Source organism: Gobius niger (genome assembly GCF_951799975.1).
Source record: "Gobius niger genome assembly, chromosome: 13".
In the NCBI taxonomy this organism is placed as follows: Eukaryota; Metazoa; Chordata; class Actinopteri; order Gobiiformes; family Gobiidae; genus Gobius; species Gobius niger.
This window is the reverse complement of record NC_136864.1, coordinates 3,167,688-3,188,732: the sequence shown is the minus strand read 5'-3', so window position 1 is coordinate 3,188,732 and position 21,045 is coordinate 3,167,688. Positions and strand designations below refer to the sequence as shown.

Here is a 21,045-nt window from a genome sequence, read left to right as displayed (position 1 = left end):
TGTATTTTAGGAACAGCTTTTTAACATGACTGGTTATTATCACTTTGGTATCTTTATCTTTCACTTATATTGATGAACAGTTTGGACTTGTAATCCATTTTAAACCGGTCTTTTTTTCCCCAGAGACTATTGCTTGTCAAAATATAACACTCATGCCAACTAACGGGCAGTTTTGTCATTTACTTCTCAGCTTTTTTCTAGTGAAACTGAATAAGATTATGCAATTACAGTTCAGTGAGAAAACGTTAAAAGACATTATATAAATTTATAAATTTATAAATTTAAGACAAATTACATTTTAACATAGTAAACATTTTTAAAAATATATGTTTTAAATGTACATAGTAAAATTGCCCCTATATTAATTTTCTCCGGTAATTTGGTTGAGATTACTGTGTAATCATTATCCAGATAGAAATGCTAAGGTGTAGTATTATGGGCATTTTCGCTTTTTTTTATTACAAAAAATGTTCTATGGTGAACTCTGTTCTGATTTATATTTTTGTACTGATTGTTTTATATATTTTTCTTCCAAAACCCACAACATACTAGTAATTTTAAAAGTTGGTCAGTTGAACACATTCTTGACAGTCCCTAAATATCAGTGCCTTGGACTCGCGTATTAGCCGTAATTGTCGCGCAAACAAATAATAGAAAAAGAAACAGGGTTGCGGCAGGTTAGACCAGACTTAATGCGGATATGGCCCACTTGACCTCAATCAGTCTGTGTGGAGTCCGTGTGTGAGAAAGTCCCTGATAAAGACACAAGGGCCTCGTGTTGTTGTGGACAGTCCTCTGTAGCTGACAGAGTCCTGTCTTGGCTCTAAACTCACCTGTTTTCCTCCTCCGCGGGCTCCCACAGCTCCTGCTCCTCCTTCAGCTTCACTTCTGACATGTTTCACTGCGCTCTGTCCGCTTTAAGGCGAAAAGAGTGTCTCACTTCTGTTCAGAGCTAATGCTAACACAGCAGCACAACACAGCGCTCACTTCCGGTCTGAGCAGGGTTGCCAGGTCCAAGGAGTAAAACTAGCTCGATATCCTCTGAAACAAAATAGGCTTAATCCAGCGAGCTGCTCCTCCTCAGGCCCTCTTTTGTCAGGCCGTACATGATTGACAGAATTATCAACCAATCAAAATTCGATGTACAAAGACAGCACGCCCCCGCAGAGCCTGCTGCATCTCAGTAGCTTCCCCTTCGCTTTCCTCGCTTAGGAAAACTGTCAATGTAACTGCACATGGGCAAGATGTTCCAGCTTCCCCACGCCAGCTGCGCTGGGACTCGGCAGGGAACAGGTACAGAGCGACAAGCACATTAAAAAAGGATCCCACAAAGCATCAAACTTAAAGTTTAGTATCTTTTCATTTAAGTGGATTTTGCGTTTCAGTCGATCTCTGATGTCTCGCTCTGTCAACAAAACATCTCATAAAATCAGCCGCCTGTTTCCACATTCTAATTTTTTTAAATTAAATTCTGAAAATAACCAGTCAGGACACAGTTACATTCGGTCCCTCAGCTGCGATGCTTACATAGCTCTAGCTCAATGCTAAGCCGCTAGCTGTGTAAAATGACAGTGGAATCACAGTAATAAAAATAACCCAGTGCCTCAAAGCAGTCTCAGTCTGTGCCACGATACCTCTCTCGTGTGTAGAGTTGTCCCAGTGGAATATGTCCACAAAACAAGTTAAGTCGCAGTCGGAACTCTATGCTCAGACTTTGCACAAGCAGAACACCTGAATGGTTTCTTTCACTTATGAGACCTGACGTGTCTCGTTAGATTATTCCTACGTGCAAACGCCTTATCACAATCTGAACACCTGAATGGTGTCTCTCCTGTGTGAATCCTCATATGCCTTTTCAGATGGCTATTTTGTGAAAAACTCATTGCACAAACTTTACACCTGAATGGTTTCTCTCCTGTGTGAATCCTCATGTGTGATTTCATGTGGATATTTTGTGAAAAATTCATTGCACAAACAGAACACCTGAATAGTTTCTCACCCGTGTGAGACCTCACGTGTCTCTTAAGATTAGTCCTACGTGCAAACACCTTATCACAATCTGGACATTTGTATGGCTTATCTCCTGAGTGAGTCGTCATGTGTGTCATTAGATTACTTCTTGATACAAACTTCTTAGCACAAATCGTACACCTGAATGGTTTCTCTCCTGTGTGAGTCCGTACATGCATCTTTAAATTGAAACTTGTCGAAAACCCTTTCTCACAGTGACAGCATTTGTGGGTTTTTTCTGGACCTCCATCTCCACTCACGTTGCTCCCATGAACCGCCTCCTGCAGCTGTTCAGTGTGTGATTGGGCAGTGGGACTTTCAGCTGAAGGAGTCCAGTCTGCAGAGTCGTCAGTGTCAGAGGAATTCTCTGTTTCTGCTCCGTCTCTGTCCTCTCCGTTCTCCTCTTTCACAGTTTCATGAAGCAGAGACTCTTCTTTCTCGATCTTCACAGAGACAATGACGGGGAACGCTTGGATCGGCTCCCGTTTGATTTGAACCTCCTTTGGTTCCTCTTTAATCTGGATCAGACTGGGAGAAGCCTCATGTGGACTCTGTACACCTGCAAAGACAGAGACACCATGAACGCTTGATCACCAAATGAGTCAGCAGTGTTTAATCTAAACCAAACAGTCCCTGAGACGGACGAAGATAAAACACAAACCTAGTCTAACGAGGGCAGAACAGAGAGAGGCCTGGAGCAGCACTGGCTTTGCCTGGACAACCCAAGATGCTTTGATCTGCGTTTACGCAATATGCAAACATATTTTATAGGGGTGTCTCACGATTCAACTACTTTTTATTGATATATCTATATGTGTCTTCTATCGATCGGCGTCAAAAAAAACTCAACTCAACAAGAGGTACGATCAGTTTTGTAAGAAACTAAAGCTCGGTTAGTTTCGATCCTGGCCACACATCACTTGTAATTCATAATTATACATTTTATCGATATATTGGAGATAAACATACACATTACAAAAACAAATGTTTATTGTTTATTACACATGACCCATAATGCTTTGCGCCTTGGGAGGTACCTACGAGCTCGAGGCCATTGAGTGCGAGTGAAGCTACAGCCAAAGAAAGATGATAAACAACTTCTTCTGTGCTCAGAATTGCTCCAAGAATCGAAAACGATCGACTTTTCAAAATCAATAGATAAAAAGGTACCGATATTGTGAGTTTTAGTGATTTAGTGAATTCAACTTTGAGCTTGTTTTGATCCTGTGTGATTACTGAGCCCCTGCTGTGGCCAGTGGGTGCAGAGGAACTAAGTAAGTGCTTTATTTGTCATTGTAGAGCCGTACAATGAAACTGTGTTCAGGTGTTAGTCCTGAGCTGCTGCCACTGAGCGGCACATGTACATTTTTTAGTTTTTGGCTTTAAATTCTCTTTTAAATACTTGAACTTGTTATTAATTAATAGAAATAAATAGAAATTAAATGACGATTTTGATTATTACAGTAAATGATTACAAAAACAGCATAATTGAGAAAAAAACCTATTAAGGATGCCCTGCGCTTGTCCATCCGTGGAAAGTCCCTCCTGCACGGTGTCAGATTCACTGAGGGAACTGTTGTATTTGAATAACCTTTACATGCAGCTTAGAAGCCTCTCCGACCCTTTGCCCAGGCACTGGTCGTGTGCAGAAGAGTCAAAAACTCTTCAGAGGAGAAGATCCACAAACGGAACTCAAAGCAAGCTCGCATTATTTCATGCCGATGAAATGATTGTTTCTAACCTCCGCAGTCTGGGTCCTCTTTGATAATTCTGTAAAAGAACAAAATGCTTTAATGACAATCCAACAATAGGACTACACTATAGTATTGAGAGCAAAATAGTTCATGCATAGTGTCGGCTTCATAACATTCAGCTAAAAGACATAAAAAAGCATTATCGCTGCTCTTTGTTGTGTTGAAAGGTCAAAGGTTATCTCAGATCTGGGGGATCAAATTTATCTCCCAGTTTCCCAGAGGAAGATACCAGATGAGGTGGCGTTCATGTGCAATGTTCTACTCGGCAAGTGGTATTTACAAGAGAAGAACAACGTGATGAAAGGGATCAAGATGATGAAATGAAACAGTGTCAGCGGTTCAGACGGCGCTGGTCCAAGTGTGTGATAAAGTTCCAGATAAAGGCCTCGTGTTGTTGTGGACAGTCCTCGGGGCTCTAAACTCACCTGTTTTCCAGCTCCGCGGGCTCCCACAGCTCCTGCTCCTCCTTCAGCTTCACTTCTGACATGTTTCACTGCGCTCTGTCCGTTTTAAGGCCAAAAGAGTGTCTCACTTCTGATCAGAGCTAACGCTAACACAGCAGCACAACACAGCGCTCACTTCCGGCCTGACTCACTACTGCCCTCTGGTGCTCAGGATCACACATTATGTTGATTCTTTTCACAAATTAGTTATTCTAACTTCGTGTTTAAATCTTTTATATTGATTGATTTTATGACGTAGATATAACAATGGCACAGAGGCTAAGCAGAGACACACTGGCCATTTCTACACATGTCCTTGGAGGCCATGAACTCTGTTCAACATAAACAGAAAAGGCTTGAACATTTCCTCAGTGATGGGCCAGTGTGAGTGACCGCACAGAGCGGACACTTAAAAAAGAATAACAGGAGGTGTCAGGTATTGACATTAAGCAAGAAATTGGATTTGTTTGGTTTGAAATTGAAGGGGTTTTATTAGAGCTGGTGCCATTTAAATGATACCTACAGATGACAAATATTTTAGCAGGTAGTGAAAAAAGTTTTATTACCGTAAGCATCGTTAAAGTACCAGCCCAAGGTTCTGTTGTCATAAATTCAGAGGCCAATGATTTTTCCATTGGCTCCAAGCAGTAGTTTATTAAGTGATGGATCAAGAGTGATGCATGAGGCATCTCTTAGAATAGTGGTTCCCACCCTGGAGGGCGGGGCTCCACAGGGGGGCGCCTGGGATTGCAGAGTCCAGAGCTTTAACTGGTCAGAAGTGTGGTAGCAAATTATGTGGTTAAAAATCATCAATTATATGACTGAGAAAGGACTACAGGTTGGAATGCTTGGAAAAAATAATTATTTTCATGTTTTGATACATCTATTGTGGCCACAGCTTTGGACTGGAGGAGTTTGCGTGGGAACCATGGAGACTCTCTTCTGAGAGACCGACTTTTAGTGAATACAAAACAAAAAACAATTAATGTGGTTAAATAATTATATTTGACAAGTCTGGAGGCAAAATTTTCTGCTTATTCAAAAATAGAAAGATAATGACACCAAGCATATGCCCTTGATTTCAGCTCATTCAAGCCCAAAGGCGCCTTAGAACCACAGAAGCTGGTTTTGGTCAGACTGGGCATAATTTGATTTATGTGAGGAGTATTTATGCACATTTCCTAATTGGCCACATTTCCTTTTTGATTGACCTTCCATTCTTCATGTAATTCTGTGGAGACACTGACTGTTGAATATACACTAAAATGAGCTGATTTATGGTTCCTTTGGGGTCTTTCCTCAAGGGCATTGGGGCTATAACCCCAGACACAGGTATTTACATCTGATCCTTCATGTGTCCAAAAATACTGTGCACAAACCTCATATCTGTACGGTCCAAACTCTACTACACTAAGTAAAAAATCCACTGCACATAAAAAACGGCATCACACCTCATACTGATGTCCACTCAAGCATTTATTTCTTCACAGACGCAAACTCTTGCGCACAGAAATGTTTCACTGAATGGTCGGTCACTTGCCTATGTGATTCTGCATGTGTCTTTTCAGTGTACAATTTCGTGAAAAAGTCATTGAACAAAAAGCACACGTGAATGGCTTCTGTCCGGTGTGAGTCATCATGTGCCTTGTTAAATTGCTCTTGGCCGAAAAACTCTTTGAGCAAAGTGAACATCCGAACTCTATCTCTCCCGTGTGAATCCCCATGTGCGTTTTCAGGTCACCATTTCGTAAAAAACTCATTGCGCAAACAGAACACTTAAAAGGCCTCTCTTCTAAGTGAGTACTCATGTGTCTTTTCAGGTTAAAGTTTTGTGAAAAGCTCATTGGACAGACCGGACACTTGAACGGCTTCTCTCCTGTGTGAGTCCTCATGTGTGTTTTCAGATGAGTATTCTGTAAAAAACTCTTTGCACAAACAGAACATGTGAATAGCTTCTCTCCCTTGTGAGTCCTCATGTGTCTCTTCAGGTCGCCGCTATGCGCAAACGCACGAGCACAATCTGGACACTTGAACGGAGTCTCTCCTGAGTGGGACCTCATGTGTCTTTTCAGGTCACAATTTCGGGAAAAACTTGTTTCGCACACAGAGCACCCGAATGGCTTCTCTCCTGTGTGAGTCCGTACGTGCATCTTTAAATTGAAACGCGTCGAAAACACTTTCTCACAGTGAGAGCATTTGTGTGGTTTGTCCGGACCTCCATCTCCACTCGTTTGTGGAGTGGGACTTTCCGCTGAAGGAGTCCAGTCCCCAGAGTCGTCAGTGTCAGAGGAATTCTCTGCCTCTGCTCCATCGCTGTCCTCTCTGTTCTCCTGTTTCACGGTTTCATGAAGCGGACACTCTTCATTTTCACTCTTTCCAATGACAATGACTTGGATCGTCTCCTCTTCGATTTGAATCTCTGTTGGTTCTTCTTTAATCTTTACCGGAGTGGGACCAGCCTCATGTGGACTCAGGACACCTGCAGAGACAACATGAACACTTGATCACCAAATGAGTCTTGAAAACAGCAGCGTTTCATCTATAAAAGTGTCTGGTTTACTGCATATGGTAAACGCGCATGTACGAGCGTCTAGAGATCCCGCAGTGCCTTTTGAAGCTTGTTGCGAATTGAAAGCTTTTGGCGCATGCCCAGTGTCTCCAACATGGCCGACGCCAGAGTTGGGATTGTTGAGCTCCTTGCAATTTACTGACACTTCAGTAAATATTTACATTATATTTAAGACATTTTAAGACCACGCGGGAAACCTGAATAAGTGTCCGACTAGGGGCTTTGGGCACGGTTTTGGCCCTTGAAAAGCATGCAGTGAGTGCTGCTTTCAGAGAGGCGCGGTGCCTGCCTTCATGACCTCGGCTTTGCCCATTCACCAAACTACTTTTATGTCTTTTTCCCGTCCGGCCTGGGTGTTTTTATGAATAAAACAATTTAACTTGTTACTTTCAAAAGCAGGAGACGTATCGTGGTGTGTCTTGTTGGTAATAGATTTGGAGGGGCGATAAAGTATTATGCACTTTCCAGTTTGGCTTTTCTCACCTCCACAGTCTGGGTCCTCTTTGATCCTCCTGTAAGAGAAGAAAAGGTTTAATTACATACATTGCTTTGTTTTTTGTTTTGTTGTTGTAGTGTTTGCTGCAGCCCTGCGAGGAAACTCCTGTTGTGATATTGGGCTATAGAAAACGATTGATTGATTATATTGATGTAAAGTTTGGACTTTAATCAATCAATCAATCAATCAATCAATCAATCAATCAATCAATCAATCAATCAATCTATCAATCTATCAATCTATCTATCTATCTATCTATCTATGGCTAATTAATTAATGAGTTTTTTAAGGTATTTTTAAGTCAACAATAGATTTGTTTTGTCAATGTATATACACTGTATAACCAACAAAGAACCAGATTTGTTACGCTGAGGAAGTGGGAGAACTTACAGATGGATACCCATCTCTGCAGTGCTCTACCATAAAGGTCTTATAGTGGAGTGCTGCAGAGATGGCCTCATCCCAAAATTGATTAAAATCTAATATTTTTTCTCATCAATCTACATGCAATACTCCATAATCACATAGTGCTTTTATGTTTTGCAAATGTATTAAAAATAAAACTGCAGCACTCCACTAATCAGACTTCAGAGATGGTCCATGGGAGGAGTTCTCGTGGTTCTGAACGTCTTCTAAATCGAGGAATAATGGAGGCCACTGTGCTTTTGGGACTTTAACGCTCCAACCATTTTTCTCCCGTCCCCAGATCTGTGCCTCGATACAAACTGTAGACAGACAGTTCCTTTGACTTCAGGTTTCTGCTCTGACGTCTGTGTATCTTTCCAAATCAAGTTTCATCCATTTCATTTACACAAGGTGGACTTTGGTCAGTTTTTTACTGTGTTGTGAAGCACTTTGTGGCCTTTGCCTGTGAAAGGTGCTATATGAATAAAGATTACTTACTTACTTACTTACTAGACGCATGTCAGTGGAAACAGGATGCTCTTGAGCTCAGTTTTGAGTTTTATTTCTAATAAGTTTGTAAAACAAACCAAAAAGCTTTCTTTCACTTTGCCATTATAGAGTAACGTGTGAAATATAACAAAAATTAAAAAATCAATACATTTTGGAATGAGGATAACGAAATATGGGAAAAGTGGGATGTCAAGATTATTCACTGTATGACAATTGCTTCACTGATTTTTCAAGCACAATCCCTTCAGCTGCTTTAGAGTTTCATGAAGCTTCACTTTGCCCATCCTTAACATTTAGGCCAATTGGCCAAACTTTATACAACGTGATAAAACAAATAACATAATGAACAGGGCTGTAAGACAACTGCGGAAATAAACATACCCTAAAAAGGGTGTCAAATATTGGCAATTAGACATTTCAGTGAGTTGATGAGTAAAACATTGACGATATTTACACTAGGCTTTATTTCAATGAATGCAAAAAAAAAAAAAAAATATATATATATATATATATATATAGCAATGAGAAAGAAAGAAAGAAAAAACCGCACTACAGCTTGTCTACTTAAAAAAGTCGCGGCTATTGCTAATGATGTTCACGCGGTCGGATTGTGCCTGATCACGTGACAAGGTGATAGGAAATAAGATCAGAACATAAGAATTATCGAAGGAATTTGGATGTAGCCTAAGGCAAGGCCAAGACTTTGTGTGTGTCCGTACCGACAATGGCACAAAGGCCTCGTGTTGTTGTGGACAGTCCTCTGTATCTGAGAGACTCACCTGTTTTCCTCCTCCGCGGGCTCCCACAGCTCCTGCTCCTCCTTCAGCTTCACTTCTGACATGTTTCACTGCGCTCTGTCCGCTTTAAGGCGAAGCTTTGGGGAAAGAGTGTCTCACTTCTGTTCACAGCTAACGCTAACACAGCAGCACAACACAGCGCTCACTTCCGGGGTCTGGTTGCCAGATCCAAGAAGTAAAACTAGCTCAATATCCTCAGAAACAAAAACAGGACTAATCCACAACTATAGTTAGTTTAAACTTCTTTTTAAGTAGCGCAGTAATGTTTTGCTATTTCAAATGCAAAACAGATAATTCGATTCTAATCACTTTATCAAGTAACTATCGATGTCTTTGTTGTAATATATTGAGGCCCTCAATATATAGGCCCTGTTCTTCCTAGTTACCCGATTGGGCATGTGAAAAATTCTTCTTCTTCTTCTTCTTTCAGGGTAACAAGTGAAAAACACACACAGCAGCAGGGCACGTGTACCGACATTTACTAATCTTCTATTATATTTTGCTAATACGCTTGTCGATAGTTTTATAAAATATCAGAAATGTAGAAAAGTGTGAGTAACGTCATGAAACACATTTTTCCCCCAAAACACTTTGCTAGAAGGCGTTTATGTTGAATCTTGATTGAACCACAAGGCTTTACATCTTTCTCCATGTTTGTATAGAGCTTAGTGCATAGTAGCGAATGTGCCCAAATGGTTTAGTTGATGAAGGTGCTTTACCATTTTTAACTTTTACTATTATAGTCGTGAATTAGTTTGCCTAACACGGAAGAAAAGAGAGATATGGAGTAATTGAGCTAGTTTTCATTCTTGGACCTGGCAACCCCGCTCAGACCCCGGAAGTGAGCGCTGTGTTGTGCTGCTGTGTTAGCGTTAGCTCTGAACAGAAGTGAGACACTCTTTTCGCCTTAAAGCGGACAGAGCGCAGTGAAACATGTCAGAAGTGAAGCTGAAGGAGGAGCAGGAGCTGTGGGAGCCCGCGGAGGAGGAAAACAGGTGAGTTTAGAGCCAGGACAGGACTCTCTCAGATACAGAGGACTGTCCACAACACGAGGCCTTTGTGTCTTTATCAGGGACTTTTCACACACGGACTCCGCACAAACCGGGACCAGCGCCGTCGGAACCGCTGACGAACTGTTGTATTTCATCATCTCGATCCCCCTGTTTTGGAGGGTGTTTCGACCAATGCCCGCTGGCTGCTCTGCTTTATGCCCACGACACTAGAGGCCGCCATTGCTGTAGTACCTCCGTATCGCCGCTAGTCTCCCATTGAAAAGCATTGGACTTTAGAAAAACAACTGGTTTCTATTTTTTTATACACTAGACTAGGCTAGATATTCCTCCCGAGATAACGCTGGGTTAGTCACAATTAAAGAAACCAGGCTGGTTTTCGTAAGAAGAATTTTAGAAATCTCGTACTTAATGAGGGTCAGACTGTTAGCATTGGAGCAGCGCGAGCTACACGTCACGCAAGGGCCGAGTCTACAGTGAAGATCCCGCCCTTGTGCCCTTTTTAGGTACATGTTTCGTCATAGCTGGGGAGGGGGAGTCTGTAAACCTGCCATGATGTCCCCCTCAAACGGGGTCATTATGGTAAACGGGGAGGAGTGAGCAGAAGCTGTCCATTTATATATACAGTCTATGGTTTCGACAGCCAAAAGTGAACCGGTCCGCTCCCAAAGGGGGGTCCAAACCACTGCAGTCCCAGACCACTTCACCCATGGGGTCCGGGGTGGTTTACAAACTAGACCGGTTTTGGGGGGATGGGGGCTTGTCACCCCTCTGATTGGTCAGGCCTTCGAAAGACAATAGGCTTGCGTATTCAAAGCTTTCTCTTCACACATTTGAACCAGCCTCTATCATGACTTGTTCACAGAAAATATCGGCAATTTTGGCCATCTCGACTCAAAGCCTACATGTCTGAGCTTACATAACTGTACAGGTATTTTTTGTCGATGAGGGCCGTGTCCCACCTAATGGCCAAATTTTGCATATACAAAGCTGTTTTGATGCAGGACTACAGCTCAGTGATATCAGGCTGTGGTTGTTGCCACATGAATATCACTCCCAAAACGACCCAGACCACTTTACCCTAAAGACACTTGAAACACAAACTTGCTGGGTGCTGCCCCTCCCTAAAGGCTCTTTTCCACATACAGGCGCGCGTCAGCCAAATGGCTCTTTCAGCCGCTTTGTCGAGCTTTTCCATAACAAAGGCCAGGGCCAAACCGGTCTGACCAGGTATAGGTTTTGGGACCAACCTCTGGCTGTGGCCAAAGCGCTGACCCGTGTCTGATGTGACGTGAACAGACTCTGGGCTCTGATTGGCAACAAGAGAGTGGACAGCCCTCACTATTGACACACAGGTCATATATATTTTAATCATACGGCTGTTCTAAAAGAGGATTTTGCCGATATTAGCATTTAGCCGCTGTTAGTGCAGCTTTATGTTTATGCTGATGTTAGCATAACATTTGCATGTAGCTTACCTTCATAGTTGTATTTAGTGGTTTCTTTTCTGTTTTAATACAGCTTGGCACTTCTGAATGATTCCATAACCCCCACCAGAAGGCAGCATTTGTCCACATTTGTTCTCATCGCGGCTCTAAAAACTCTTAATGACGATCTGCACAGCGTGCTCCTCTGTGTGTGTGGTGGAAACAGAAAGGTCTGGGGGTAGTGTTGATACGTGGAACAACAGCTTAAGTAAACCAGCTTCAAGTGAACTGCACTGGTCCGGTCGCGTCGAAATCCCCCTTAAAGGGCTATCTAAGTCAGTGTGCCTCGGATCACCATCTTGTTTTTAACGCATCAAATGTTGTACCTGGATCTTGAAGAGCACTTGTGACTAGTTTGTTGTCATACTGAAAAAGAAGCAGACAAGAACACAACTTTCATGACTACCATGCAGCTGTGGACACATCCATAATTTTGCACTTTCTATAATGTTTAAGTGTTGTTGAGATTTTATGGGGATAGTCATTAAAACATTTTGTTCTTTTACAGAACGATCAAAGAAGATCCAGACTGTGAAGGTAAGAAAAGCCAAACTGCAGGGCTTGTTCTTCCAGCGGCAGCTGAGGAAACTTATGCTGCCGGCCAAGATGCTGGTGCAGTTCTTCACCGCAATCATCGACCCTATCACATTTATTTCACATTCAGAGAACTAGGGTTAAGTGTCTCTGGACTCCGCAGAGAAGTCACTGTAGCCGGCATGTACGTTAACATCTGGTGGCGCCCTCACTGGCTAAGTATTCCTGTCAGAGAATAGATGCGACTTCCTAAAGGACAGATTTATTGTAGGATTTGGTGAGTGTGTGGTTTCTGCAAATGAACATACAGAACAACATAGTTATATATTAGAGTACAGAAATGTGTTGTGCAAAACAAATTGTATACTATTATACAACATCCAAATAATATACATCAATATGTACTGACCTATTCAATAGTATAGCATAATATAGTATAATTGCACTCATAAACATAAGATTGACAATAAACGAAATTACTAATTTACTAATAATATGCTATGCAGTCACTGAAAGAAATGCAGGTAAATTACACTGCACTACCATTATAAGCCACAAGATGGCGCTCCAAGACCACACATGGAAAAAATGGGTTATGGCGCCGAAGCACAAGAAATATTAACATTTCTACCAATTGGAATAATACTGGAACTATGAACTTGACAGCTGGATAAACACTGTAAGTTTCATATATGTATAAATGTACTTCCAATCCCGAACATGCGTTAGGCAGTAACTTAGGAAATATAAATTGAATTTACCATTTTCTAGTGGAATAAGAACGGTACCATTACATTAAACATCGAGGTAAAGTAAGTCTACGAGTTACCAAACGGCCTGACATGTAACAAAAGCAAATAGGGTGAATGTAACCAAAATATAGACCGACATTGTGAACTCACATCGTCATTAACGCACACGTACACCCAAATAAATGTCATGCTCGTAGCGCCATGCTGGTGTCGCACGACTTGTGTCCACTAGTGAACTATAAAGAATAAAGTTATTTCATGCAAATGCGTGGGTACGTCACTGCTGACGTAAAAGTCAAGCAGGGAGTTTTCCAGTCACTAATGGTAGGATTCCACATCCTCCACCTGTTCGCTGTTTGATCCGTATCTCCGAGGCCATGTAGGACCCTCGGAGTGGAGGATGTGGAATGTCTATGAATGAATAAGATATCTATGCAATTGCTGTGGAGGTCGGGACGGAGTGGAATGGGGCGAACACGGAGAATGTGGAATCTGGCAGTAACAGTCTGTGCAAAGTCTTGTCAAGTACAGCATTTTTTTTTACTTTCATTTTTGTGAGATCAAGAGAGGGCACTGTTCCTGGAGATGTGTAAACAGCGCCTTAAGATCACAGCCATTCTGGGGGGGGTTGGCAATTGTGGGTGCCCAGTCAAAGCCAGTGCTTCCCCAGGCCCGCCCTCTGTTCTGCCCTCAAGAGGTTTTTTTTTTTTAAGGTTTGTGTTTTATCTTTATCTTTCTCAGGGACTGTTGTTGAGATGTAGATGAAACACTGCGCTTTAAAGACTTGTCATTTGGTGATCAAGTGTTAATGGCGTTTGTCTGTCCCTACAGGTGTCCAGAGTCCACATGAGGCAGATCCCAGTCTGGTCCAAATTAAAGAAGAACCAAAGGAGATTCAAATCAAACAGGAGTCGATCCAAGCGTTCCCAGTCATTTTCTCTGTGAAGAGTGAGAAAGAAGAGTCTCTGCTTCATGAAACAGTGAAAGAGGAGAACAGAGAGGACGGAGATGAAACGGAGGCAGAGAATTCCTCTGACACAGATGACTCTGCAGACTGGACTCCTTCAGCTGAAAGTCCCACTCCACAAATGCACACTGGGCAACTGCAGGAGCCGGCTCATGGGAGCAATGGCAGTGGAAATGAAGGTCCAGACAAACCGCACAAATGCTCCCACTGTGGGAAGACGTTTTCGACACATTCCAATTTAAAGAGGCATATACGGACTCACACAGGCGACAAGCCATTCAGGTGTACAGTTTGTGATAAGGGATTTGTATATAGCAGTGCACTAGCGACACACATGAGATCTCACACAGGGGAGAAACGATTCAGGTGTTCTGTTTGTGCAATGAGTTTTTCACAAAATGGGGATCTGAAACGACATATGATGAGTCATACAGGAGAGACGCCATTCAGGTGTTCAGATTGTGATAAGGCATTTACATGTATGAGTTATTTAAAGAGACATATGAGGTCTCACACCGGTGAAAAGTTATTCAGCTGTTCTGTTTGTGCAATGAGTTTTTCACACAATGGTGATCTGAAAAAACACATGAGGACTCACACAGGAGAGAAACCATACAGGTGTAAAGTTTGTGGAAAGAGCTTTTCACGAAACGGTTGCCTGAAAAGACACATGATGATTCACTCAGGTGAGACACCATTCAGTTGTTCATATTGTGATAAGGCGTTTGCACGTAGGTGTTATCTTGACAGACACATCATGTCTCATAATGGAGAGAAACCATTCATGTGTCATGTGTGTGCAAAGAGTTTTTCAAGAAACTGCCGCCTGAAAACACACATGAGGATTCACACAGGAGAGAAACCCTTCAAATGTCCTGTTTGTGCAAAGAGTTTTTATGTTAATTACCATCTGAAAGCACACATGAGGTCTCACCCAGGAGATCAACTAGCCAGGTGCTCCGTTTGTGAAAAGACTTTTGCAAATGTTCGTAAAATGAAGAGACACATGAGGATTCACACAGGAGAGACGCCATTCCTGTGTTCAGATTGTGATAAGGCGTTTGCACGCAGGAATGATCTTAAGAGACACGCCCTGATTCATGAGAAAAAACATTCTCTGGACAACTTTAAGAATAAACATCATTTACTCAGTGACTGTTAGTATTAGAGTTCAGAGACAATATTAACATTAAACTCTATTCTTCAGATATATTCATAGACCTCCAGAAAGCCTTTGACACTACAGATCAGGGGTGTCCAAACTATGGCCCCCGGCCCACTTTTCATTGGTGCACTTTTAATTGTAAAAAATAAAAGTGATTTATTTAAAAAGAAAAAAGAAACTGCACATTAGGACATTACTGGAACATGTAGGGGCAGGAAAATACTTCATTTCAACATTTTTAAACTCCGTATAGTCCCTTTAAGATACTGTGAGCTATATGTCAGTCTGTGCTGGTGAGTAATTGTATTATTTCGCTGTGGATTACCTTTTTTCTTTTGTTAAAAATAAATAAAAAACGAATAAAAGAAATCTTTGATGAAAGCTGTTTATTTTAAGCATATTCAATTAAAAGCATAGTTAACTTTAATTTAATTGTATTGATTTTGCTAACTTTAATAGAGGTGAAGTTATGACCTCTACTGAGTGAGACAGTCGTGAGACATCGACTCACTGATCCAGACCCGGATCTACAGTGCAGACATTGGGATGTCATTCGGACGAGAGAAGTGTGGTCGATGGTGACTAGAGGGAAGGTCGTCCACACAGAAGGTCTCACTCCCAGAAGGAACAATAGCGGACATTGAGGACAGTTACAAGTACCTCGGAATCACACAAGCAAATGGCAACTTCGAAGAGGTGACAAGGAAAGCGGCTACAGCCAAATACCTCCAACGAGTAAGGCAGTTCATAAGAAGCAGCTCACTGGCAAGAACAAGTCCCGGGCAATAAACAGCTACGTCCATCAGTGGTGCCCGTGGTCGTTGGGGCACTCGGGGCAGTGACCCCCAAACTGGAGGAGTGGCTCCAGCAGATCCCAGGAAATACATCAGACATCTCAGTCCAGAAAAGTGCAGTTCTAGGAACAGCAAAGATACTGCGCAGAACCCTCAAGCTCCCAGGCCTCTGGTAGAGGACCTGAGCTTGGAGGAGAAAGAGAGACAGCCCGCGGAGGGTGAAGAGTTTTTTTTTTTTTTTTTTGTAGACGCACATGATGAGACGTAGTGCTGAGTCTGGGTACAGATGAACCAGGTAAGGTTCATCTGTACCCAGATATACATCATATTTACATGTACATTAAGCACTGAGTTTGAGGAAAATGTGGAACATTTATGAAAATTTCATAATTGATTTCTTTGTCTAGGACCAAAGTAAAGCAGTAAAAACAATAACGCATTCCGGAAAAGTCCATATTTTAATGTGAAATGAAAACAAACAAACAAACAAACAGAATGTGGTTTTATTTCAATCACAGGCGTATGAATCCTGCAACAGTGTAAATGGGGTTGTAGCGACACTTTGCCACTAGATGTCACTGTGGAGTGATTAGTTCGAACTATGATTTGACTCTTCGGCTTTAGTTTCACTTCACTTTGCCCATCCGTAATTATTTGTATAAATGATGTGTATTTGATCATGACTGCGCTACATGAAAATACGTTTTACTACAATAGTCGTAAAACACTGAAGAAAAGAGAGATATGGAGGCATTAAACTTTAGTTTCCTTGTGGGATCTGGCAACCCTGCTCAGACCCGGAAGTGAGCGCTGTGTTGTGCTGCTGTGTTAGCGTTAGCTCTGAACAGAAGTGAGACACTCTCTTCTCCTTAAAGCGGACAGAGCGCAGTGAAACATGTCAGAAGTGAAGCTGGAGGAGGAGCAGGAGCTGTGGGAGCCCGCGGAGGAGGAAAACAGGTGAGTTTAGAGCCAAGACAGGACTCTCTCAGGTACAGAGGACTGTCCACAACAACACGAGGCCTTTGAGAGACTTTATCACACACGGACTCCACACACACTGGGACCTGCTCCGTCTGAACCGCTGACAAACTCTTTTATTTCATCATCTTGATTTTCTTTGGACTTTAATCACGTGTGTTTGTTTAATCTGCACGTACTTAGCGCATCCTAGTATCCTACGTCACTAGATTTTTGAGTTTGCGATTTGATTTGTAATCACAGATGATTTATAGTCATTAATACATTTTGTTCTTTTACAGATCGATCAAAGAGGACCCAGACTGTGAAGGTAAGAAAAGCCAACCTGCAGGGCTGTGCAGAGAGCAACAGAGGGGCAGGGGCTCTAACATCATAAAGGGCACCCACCCCACCAAACCCACCACGGACTCCGCCCACTCCCCGTTTATGAATATATACATTTCACATAAAAGCTGCAATATGCAAGTTTATCTGCATAAAAAAGCCCACAGACCTACATATGATTATACTTTCACTCACACCAGTTTGTTATTCAGCCTGTTTTAGACTGGAGATGGCCACCAGAGGCTCGGTGACACTGGGGTCAAAGGCGCTGATCCTGTGGGGGGTACGGGGTTTGAGCACCCACTCAAATCTTTGGGCACCCAGGCGAAATCGCAATCTCAGGAGTGCAGATAAATGTAGTTTAAATCATTTGTTATATGTTTGTGTGTATTTAAAACTTGCTAAACTGAAGTTGTATGTTTCATGTTGCACGATTACTGCAAAGATAATATAACTTCACTCTCTTCACTAGGCTGTGGCCTGGGGTGGGCTAGGGGGGCTATTCTATTCTATTCTATTCTATTCTATTCTATTCTATTCTATTCTATTCTAACAGGGACAATATTCCATTTAAATTAACCTCAGAAAGGACAGATGTATTGTACCAGGTTGTAGCACTTGTGCTATTTTCCAGAAGAGCGAGAGGAAAGTGAAAACGTCTTAGCCGCCCCCGCTTTGTATCTGACATACACATTATTTCCTACTCCAAATAAAGGCAATAAGAATTATCACTAAAGCAGATTTCTATGTTTTTGTAGAGCCAAATCTATTGAAAATCCATGATCTTGTTGACCTTTATACATTAGTAATAGTTTACTAAGCACATAATAATCTTCTCCCTCCTCACATCCAGGAGCTTCTTGAACGCAGGAAAAGTCAGTATAACCTCTGAGGAACTGGCATTTTCAAAAAAGTAAAAGAATAAAGAATTAAAAAAAGAGGTGTTGTGGGACCTGTGGAACGACTTGGAAGTTCAGTGAAAACAGTCGGAAACGGTCAAAGCTTTCAAAGTAAACAGTTTAGACCCACTGGACACAAGCTGAGAGTGACACAGTCTAGTTCATTATTTAACCTTTCTTTTATTGTACTGCATTATTTTACTTCATTTGGACTCAGCCCCCAGAGCTTCTGCAAAATCTAACCAACAGCCTCCCATATATTAAAGGTAACCATTTTTACATACTGAGATATGTTCTTACCTTAGCTTAGAGTTCATTTGTACCGGTCTGATCTTCACCCGTGCCCTCAGCCGCATAAACACAGCGGATAAAAAGTGGAACTATATTGTAAGACGTAATAATACCAAGAGTAGTTCGGCGTGTCAAACTACTCCTGGTATTATTACGCCTTACAATATAGTTCCCCTTTTTATCCGCTTAGAAAATCCACATTGTTTAATTTTGTGTAACTATACCTTTGTAGTGTCCTTTAAGTGTATGCGCAAATTGGAAATAAAAATGTAGAGTAATGAAAAAAGAAATATAGACCAAGGATTAATGCCTACGTATACAGTAGCCTCTATCTAACTTCCTTTCCCCTTTTAAAGTATCGATGAGAGCACCGTTAAAGTACCGGACTGGTAAGGAGTATCGATAAGAGTAGTAGTATTGATAAATCCTTAACGTTACTCATCCCTACCCTCTCGGACTAAAAAAAAAGAGAAAAGAAACAGATAAAATAGCTAAGAATCTGGCAGCAGTCTGTGCAAAGTCTTGTCAAATACAGCCTCTTTTTTACTTTCATTTTCGTGAGATCAAGAGAGGACACCATTACTGGAGACGTGCAAACAGCGCCTTAAGATCCCAGCCATTCTGGGTGGGGTTGGCACTTGGGGGTGGCCGGTCAAAGCCAGTGCTGCCCCAGGCCGTCCCTCTGTTCTTCCCTCGAGGCTTCTTATTTTTAGGTTTGTGTTCTCTTAATCTTTCTCAGGGACTGTTGTTGAGATGTAGATGAAACACTGCTGCTTTAAAGACTTGTCATTTGGTGATCAAGTGTTTATGTTGTCTGTCACTGCAGGTGTGCAGAGTCCACACGAGGTTGATCCCAGTCCGGTCCAGATGAAAGAGGAACCAAAGGAGATTCAAATCAAACAGGAGTCGATCCAAGCGTTTCCAGTCATTGTCTCTGTGAGGAGTGAGAAAGAAGAACCTCTCCTTCATGAAACAGTGAAAGAGGAGAACAGAGAGGACGGAGATGAAACAGAGGCAGAGAATTCCTCTGACACTGACGACTCTGCAGACTGGACTCCTTCAGCTGAAAGTCCCGCTCCACAAACACACACTGATCACCTGCAGGAGGCGGCTCATGGGAGCAATGTGAGTGGAGGTCCAGACAGACCACACAAATGCCCTCACTGTGAGAAGAGGTTTAAGTCTCGGTTTTATTTAAGGATACATATACGGATTCACACAGGAGATAAACCATTCAGGTGTTCTGTTTGTGAAAAGTGTTTTTCACGAAATAGTTGCCTGAAAACACACATGAGGATTCACACAGGAGAGAAACCATTCAGGTGTCCTGTTTGTGCAATGACTTTTTCTGAAAATAGTAACCTGAATAAACACGTGTGGACTCACGCTGCAGAAAAAACATTCAGATGTTCAGATTGCGACAAGGTTTTTGCATGTAGGAGTTATCTCAAGAGACACGTCATGTCTCACAAGGGAGAGAAACCATACAGGTGTACAGATTGTGATAAGGCATTTGTGTGTAGCAGTGATCTTAAGAGACACATCATGTCTCATAAGGGAGAGAAACTATTCAGGTGTACAGTTTGTCCAATAAGTTGTTTGCTAAAAAAACATCTGGACATGCACATGAAGACCCACACAGGAGAGAAACCATTCAGCTGTTCTGAGTGTGCAAAGAGATTTTAAAAAAAAGATAACATGAAAAGACACATGAAGATTCACACAGGGGAGACGCCATTCAGATGTCCAGATTGTGATAAGGCGTTTGCACGTAGATGTGATCTTACGAGACACAGCATGTCTCACAAGGGAGAGAAACCATTCAAGTGTTCTGTCTGTGCAAAGAGTTTTTTAAGAAATGGCCGCCTGAAGACACACATGAGGATTCACACGGGAGAGAAACCATTCAAGTGTTCGGTTTGTGCAAAGAGTTTTTGTGTTAATTACCACCTGAAGGCACACATGAGGACTCACACGAGAGAGAAACCATCCACGTGTTCTGTTTGTGCAAAGAGTTTTCCAGATATCGGTCAAATGAAAAGACACATGAGGATTCACACAGGAGAGACCCCATTCAGTTGTTCAGATTGTGATAAGGCGTTTGCACGTAAGAGTGATCTTAAGAGGCACGTCATGACTCATAAGGGAGAGAAACCGTCCTCTGGTGAGCTTCATGAATAAACATTACTTACTCAGTGACTGTCAGTGTGGGTTCAGAAACAATGGGTCAACTGCACATGCGTTAATCAATCTAACCAAGAAAGTCACCCACAACATTGACAATAAACTGTAATCTACTACTAAGGGGAACTCGTAATCTGAGGTATCATGAGGTATCAAGGTATCATGATATAATGGTATAATGATGTGATAATGTAATGTAAATAAACAACATTCCGGTGTACAGTTTGTCCAATGATAATGATAATTTTTTATATATACAGATTGATTATTAAGGCATTTGCAGATAGGGCTGATCTAAGGAGGCAGATGACGTCGCATAAGGGAAGTAACCATTTAGCTGTACTGTTTGTGCAATGAGCTTTTCACACACATGAGAAACGGCCACCTGAAAACACAGGAGAGAAGCTATTCTTAAATCTTCAGGAATCAGACACAGACTCAGGTCGAGGAGAGTCTGTTCACATGTCAGATTTGTGCAAAGAGACTTTCAATAATGGTTAAACGAGGAGGAAAAGCTTTATGATGGTTGTATGAAATGCCCTGCAGACCCAGGCATTCCAATACGATTCAATAAACATATGAAATCAAAAGAGGCGGACGCAATAAAGAACACAATGGATTTTTAAAAAAGAATTTTACTGGTCTTTTGAGTACAGGAAGTGCGTATGGACCGTCT

The 21,045-nt window shown here is 41.9% G+C and overlaps 3 protein-coding genes and 1 long non-coding RNA gene across 9 annotated transcripts in view; 2 read left to right on the top strand and 2 right to left on the bottom strand.

Annotated features, from left to right (window-relative positions):
* The window catches only part of LOC306972976 (uncharacterized protein), a 152,030-nt gene that overhangs the window by 21,447 nt on the left and 109,538 nt on the right, over positions 1-21,045 (bottom strand). For 2 of the 4 annotated variants that reach the window (XM_079569747.1, XM_079569746.1), the window contains exon 2: positions 7,260-7,288. In XM_079569747.1, the coding sequence (XP_079425873.1) occupies positions 7,260-7,288 (29 nt within the window). Of the gene's footprint in view, positions 1-5,734; positions 6,687-7,259; positions 7,289-8,966; positions 9,073-21,045 lie in introns of those variants that run through there. The other 2 variants (XM_079569749.1, XM_079569748.1) reach the window with 2 other exon arrangements.
* The window catches only part of LOC306973034 (uncharacterized protein), a 100,170-nt gene that overhangs the window by 30,009 nt on the left and 49,116 nt on the right, over positions 1-21,045 (bottom strand). The gene's annotated exons all lie outside the window — the stretch shown is intronic.
* On the top strand, positions 9,886-14,911 carry LOC306973128. Its single transcript, XR_013793547.1, has 3 exons — positions 9,886-9,979; positions 11,990-12,018; positions 13,599-14,911. It is a non-coding gene; the product is annotated as an uncharacterized lncRNA (long non-coding RNA).
* LOC306972980 (uncharacterized protein) overlaps positions 16,562-21,045 on the top strand; it is a 140,766-nt gene continuing 136,282 nt past the window's right edge. For 2 of the 3 annotated variants that reach the window (XM_079569756.1, XM_079569755.1), the window contains exons 1-2: positions 16,562-16,650; positions 16,953-16,981. In XM_079569756.1, the coding sequence (XP_079425882.1) occupies positions 16,589-16,650; positions 16,953-16,981 (91 nt within the window). In that variant the 5' untranslated portion in view covers positions 16,562-16,588. Of the gene's footprint in view, positions 16,651-16,952; positions 16,982-19,011; positions 20,336-21,045 lie in introns of those variants that run through there. The other variant, XM_079569757.1, reaches the window with a different exon arrangement.